Source organism: Leucoraja erinacea, chromosome 1, assembly GCF_028641065.1.
Source record: "Leucoraja erinacea ecotype New England chromosome 1, Leri_hhj_1, whole genome shotgun sequence".
NCBI classification, from domain to species: Eukaryota; Metazoa; Chordata; class Chondrichthyes; order Rajiformes; family Rajidae; genus Leucoraja; species Leucoraja erinaceus.
Window position 1 is genome coordinate 97,670,477 of NC_073377.1, and position 6,000 is coordinate 97,676,476.

At 37.8% G+C, this 6,000-nt stretch overlaps 1 protein-coding gene across 5 annotated transcripts in view; it reads left to right on the top strand.

Moving 5' to 3' along the window:
• The window catches only part of mapk10 (mitogen-activated protein kinase 10), a 237,464-nt gene that overhangs the window by 154,650 nt on the left and 76,814 nt on the right, over positions 1–6,000 (top strand). For all 5 annotated transcript variants that reach the window (XR_008723964.1, XM_055640033.1, XM_055640036.1 and 2 more), the window contains exon 4: positions 3,150–3,279. Coding sequence is in view for 4 of the 5 variants with exons in the window: in XM_055640033.1 (XP_055496008.1) it covers positions 3,150–3,279 (130 nt within the window). In the remaining variant the exon portion in view is untranslated. The remainder of the gene's footprint in view (positions 1–3,149; positions 3,280–6,000) is intronic.

A 6,000-nucleotide genomic window follows, 5' to 3' on the forward strand; every position in this document is an offset into this window, starting at 1 on the left:
TTAATGTTAATCCTGGCCAAATTGGAGAGGCTAGGACACTAAAATTAAGTAAAGGCTTCTGGGCTGCTATTTAAAAGTGCTTTCTGTAGAAATGGGACAAGCTGCAGAATGGTGCCAGTTTGTCTAGAGTCTAAATCAGAACTGCAGGAAGAGAATGGGATCATCTGCAGACCCTGACAATTAGGTGCCAAATGCATAGAATGGATTGGATGAATGCAAACTAGACATACACATTGTACATAATGTTGCAAAGCTTTACTTTGCTGGATGTTGATTAGATTAAGTATTGAGCCTTGTCTGTTTTTTTTTGCATATCAGGGCACATGTTGCGATGTTCGTTTCCTCTGAGAAACACTGTTTGAATACAATGTATTAACCACTGTATTACTGGGTTAGGAAAATGTCTGTCATGTATGGGATTAATAGAAATCTGTTATTGGATTGCAAAGAGACCACCCCCATGTGGTTCGGCACCTCGAGGTCTGGGGACATATAAAAGTCCGTTACCATGTGGTCCTGTGTCGATCTTCTGGGAGAACGCTTAGGACTGCGTGACCTTCTGGAGTGTCTCTGTTTGAGTGAGGCCAAGAGGGCTTGATCAGGCAGATACGAGGATCGAACCCGCGGTGGTTAGATACAGTAGTTGGAACTGTAATTGTGTTTTGTCAAAATAAAGTTTAGATGCGCAAGTGCTTGACTCAGTGATTTTTGACAAACTGGACTGGAAGGAAGCTTATAATGAGGTATTTACACTATATCATATGGCCTTTGGTCCTATATATGAATGTCTTGGACAAAAATGTAGACAGGTTGGTTAGTAAATTTGCAGATGATCCAAAATGTTGTGGATTATATACAGTAAAGTAGGTTGTCTGTATATACTGTAGGATATAGATCAGCAACAGAAGTGGGAAGAGAAATGACTGATGTGATATAATCCAGGCACGTGTGAGGTGTTGCACTTTAGGTGGTCAAATGTAAGGAGAAAGTACATAATTAATGGTAGGAACTTTAGCAGCATTAAACTACAGAGGGATGTTAGGGTCCAAGCCCATAGCTTCCTGACAGTAGCAACACAAGTAGATAGAGTGGTAAAGAAGGTGTATCATATGCATGCCTTTATCGTTTGAGCTTTTGAACATAGGAGTTAGGAAGTTATGTAGAGGCTTTATAAAACTTAGGCCACATTGTGTGCAGTTCTGGTGAACCCATTATAGGAAGCTTTGGAGAGGTTGCAGAATAAGTTTACCAAGATGCTGCCTGGATTAGAAAGGATTAGCTATAAAGAGAAGTTAGACAAACTTGGATGTTTTCTCTGAAGCACCGGATGCTGAGGGGAGACCTGATGGAAGTTTATTAAATGATGAGAGGCATACAGTAGATACAGTAGATAATGTAGATAGTCAGCACCTTTCCCCCAGGATAGACATATCAAATACTAGAGAACATAGCTTTAAGGTTAGAGGTGAAAGTTTAAAGGTATGTGCAGGGCAAGTTTTTTTACACATAAAAGGGTAGGTTGCTGGAATGCACTCACAGAAAGACAGAAACCTATGTGATAGTGGTGTTTAAGAGACATATGGATATGCTGGAAATGGAGGGATATGGACACATTTAGGAAGACGAGATGAGTTTAATTTGGTATCAGGTACGTCACAGTCATCTTGTGCTGAAGGGTGTACTGTGCTGTACTATGTTCTAAATACGATCTCTCACTTGTTAATGGAAATTATCAGGGATATAACTGCAGCCAATGTTCTTCCTGTTATCATTTGTTTTTTGGAACTTCCTGCTTTGTTGACAATGGCTAAGAATCTGGAAGGTAAGTCTTAGTTTAGCATAGAGATACAGCGTGGAAACAGGCCCTTCAGCCCACCGAGTCCATGCCGTCCAGTGATCCCCGTTCTACACACTAGGAACTATTTACAATTTTTACCAAATCCAATTAAACTATGAACTTGTACATCTTTAGTGTGGAAGGAAATCGGAGCATTCGGAGAAATTCCACGTGGTCACAGAGGGAACATACAAACGCCCTACAGACTGCACCCGTAGTCAGGGTTGATCTCGGGTCTCTGGCGCTGTAAGCCAGCAACTCTACCGCTGCACCACTGTGCCGCCCTTTATTAGAAATTAGAATATTTAATATAAAAATAAATATTAGGATTAATATTTGTAATATTAATATTAAAATCAATTACTTTAAATTGAATTTATTAATATTAATTGATTAATATTATAATTGTTATAATAAATAAATATAATAAATATCAGTTATAAATTTCATATTATTATAATATGAAATTCAATTTTCATATTTAAATTATAATTTAAAATCAATTAATTTAAATTAAATTTATTAATGTTAATTGATTAATATTATAATTGTTATAATAAATAAATATTACAATAAATATCGATTTCATAAATTTCATATTATATTATAATATAGAATATTAAAAGTATTTATTCGAAATTAGGATGAATATTTCAGAGCATATATTGCACCTTTTGTTTATATGGTTTCCAACACAATTATTTATCTGTTGAACTCTGAGAAAGAGCTCTATAAAAAGAGCTACATACCTATCTACCGAGAAGGAACAGTCTTGGACAGGAGGAATGACGGTGAGGCACTTCATACAACCCACGCACAGTTTCATGGTCAGCGTTTGGAGAAGAGTGTTGAGTGAGAGAACGGGGTAAGGGTGCAAAGAAGCTCAGAAAGGAGGGAACATACAGAGTAGGTTATTTCAGACTATGACCTCTACCCATAAGGGCAATGAAGGAAATTAGCTTTCCATATCCCATGGGACTAAACGTTCACCCTGTACTTTGCTGTATTATCTCTCGGCACAGCCTGTTGTCTCTCACCCTCAGAACATTAACATATCACAATAACTCTGAAGTTATACCTTGCAATATTAATGCAAATGTTTAATGTCTCCTGTTTTAGCAGCGGGAATATATATTTTTTAATTTCTAAACAGATTATTTTTTCCTCTGTGATGAGAGGGATTTCAAGAGAACCTGTTCAGCAGTTGTATGGTGGCGTTTCACTGCATGATGTTTGTTTTCAATAACTATATTAACATTGTGATCATATGTTGAGTAACTAACATTCCTTATCATTTTAATCCTTGATGTAGTGCTTCTTATGATGCTATACTTGATAGAAATGTGGCCATTAAGAAACTCAGCAGACCATTTCAGAACCAGACGCATGCCAAACGGGCTTATCGAGAGCTTGTACTCATGAAATGTGTCAACCACAAAAATGTAAGTTTTCATAGTTTTATATGTGTGCTGAATGTTCCTATTAATAGGCAAACCAAGGAGATATAATCTTTTATCTAAACCTGTTGGGGAAACTCCTAATTTACTTTAGATTTACCAAAGTTGCTTCCTGTTCTATTCTGTTGACCTTTGCTTACTGATGCAAGAACATTATTACAGTTAAGTATCATCAAACTCACGTATTAATTTTTGCTCAGCACCTCAGATAAATACCTTAACATTAGTTACTTTGGGATGGTGAGAAAAAACACAAATGCTGGAAATATTAAATACAATACTGAAAATGGCTAAATATTTGAAAATGATAAATTCACTGTTCCATCTGGAATGCTGCAATGGGTCTAATGAGGTGCTGTTCCTTGAGATTATATTAAACTTCATTGGAACAATCCAGGATGGCAAAGACAGAGAGAGTGGAAAGAGAATGGAATGGAGAGTTAAAATGAGCAGTGCACTGAACAGGAATGCTCTTCAGAAGAAACATCCAATCTCCCTATTTACTGCAGCTTCCTTTATGAGGTATTTGCTGCCATTTTCAGGGATGCACGACCTAGACATTTGCTGGTAGCATGTAAATTACAAAACATGTAGATGGGTTAGTTAGTAAGTTTGCAGATGACACAAACATGTATAGAGCATGGACAGCCAAGTAGACTGTCAAAGTGTACTGTGGGACATAGGTCAGCTACAGATGTGGGTGGAGAAATGGCATATACTTAGGCTAATTGTACATCTCTGAGAGGTAGGATGGGGCTGTACAATGGTCGGTGCTGCATCCTTGTTTTTTCTTAGAGTTGTTTAAAGTGAAGGTCATAGCCACTGTGCCTCTTAAGGGAGCAAAATGCATACATGTGGAATGTCGGTTATCTTGCTGGGAGTCCACACTCTTTGCCCATGTTTGACATTGGCAGATATTATGCTTCCTCTGGGCCTCAATGGAAAGTGATGGGAAGCACAATTCTGTAAGTGGGCCTGGTCTTTGCAAGCCCAACTAAAAATCCTTCCCACTTCTCTCCTGACTTGAGATGTAAGATTGGACCTGAAGGATTGTAGTTGCAGCATTCTGTATTCCAGCTAAGAAGACCATCTTTCACTGAATAATTTCCAGTCTTATTTATGTTCTCTGTCAGATTGCCAATGGGACATAATATGAGCAATTGTGTGGTGTTAAAGTGCCTTCCATGAACTGGATCAAGGCTGCACAACAGTAACTCGTTGTAATTATATTAGAATCTAATACATGAGATATTTGAATCATTTAGTGTGCAATAAGATTCTTCCTTCTCCTAATGCAGTTCATTGACAGTTTTACCATTGTGTTATGTTGGCTGAAAGCAATTAATCACATTCAATATAGAAAAGATGATCACACTGATAATTTCCTGCATCTGTGTAACACAGGAAATTTAAATGAGAACCGGATATTTTCTGACCTTTTCGTAATGAGCATGTGATGATTACCCTCTTGAATCATTTTAAAGCTCTCTGTTCCAGGAAAACAGGAAGTATGACACCAATATTTCTGAAAAACATTGTTTTAGTCATCCAGCTCAGTGTAATAATGTGAGTCTAGGAGATAATATGCTTCCCTGGTGAAAAGGGTAAACATTTTAATGAAATATCAGCATCACGGACTCCCATTTAACAGGGATGTTTGTCTATCATGATATTAATTCATTAAATTCTCATACTAACTGGTAAATAATGTTTATACTGTAATACAGCAAAGGATTCAATAATTTGTGATCTACTGTAATCTTGACTCACTGAGCAATGGGCAACAAAAAGCAGCATAATATGCGGGCTCTTCCTCAAAGGCACTGCCAATTGGCATCTTCCCACAACAGATGACTCTGTGGCTGCACCAGACAACCTTGCCACATGTGTTCCAGCTGTGCTGGAGTTGGAAAATAATCTGCCCAACAACAGCAATGGGTGGGGCCATTTCTCTGGGGGTCACTGATCAGTACAGCTGGCCATCAAATCAGAGGCAGAAGATCTACCTGTTAAATTGAACAAAATAAACAGAAAGTTATCTCTTCTCAGCCAGAACTCCATGTGCTAAACACACACTAGTCATGCTATAATTAATGCTGCAGTCCACACATCAGATGTAGTTGTTCGGTCATTTTTATTCTAAACCTTCCAAGTGCTGTTTTTATCTTATTAATGGAGGTGGGGGGAGTGTCAATAGGTTTACAGGGAGAATTCTGCAGTTCAGAGCGTAGTGATGTGGCTGAACAGAGATGTCAACTTATCTGTGGAATATAGTGCGGCATTTTGGAATTATGTCTGAAGGTTACGGTGGATGAGTAATAGAAAGGTGCAAAGCATTCATTCTTGAGGGAGCTGTCTCCAGAGGTAATATTGTAGAAGCAGAAAGAGAACCAGTATTGCAGGAAATAAGGACAATATTAGGTTGAGACAATAGGTTCAAGGATCTCTGAGAATAAATAAGGTTGATAACGAGTTGATAGTTTGTAAATACAGAGGACCAGTTGAGGATCAGATTTTAGAGGAGGTTGATAGTAGCTATTAACATTAATGTCAGAGGAGGTATCTGGATGATCTTCAATATTTTGAGGGAGCAAAAATGGATCTTGGTGCCAAGAACACCTTGGAGAGATTGTGAGGACATTTAGGAGAGAAGACATTAACTTAGAACTAGATTTAGAATGCAACTTAAAGGAAGTTTGGCATGTT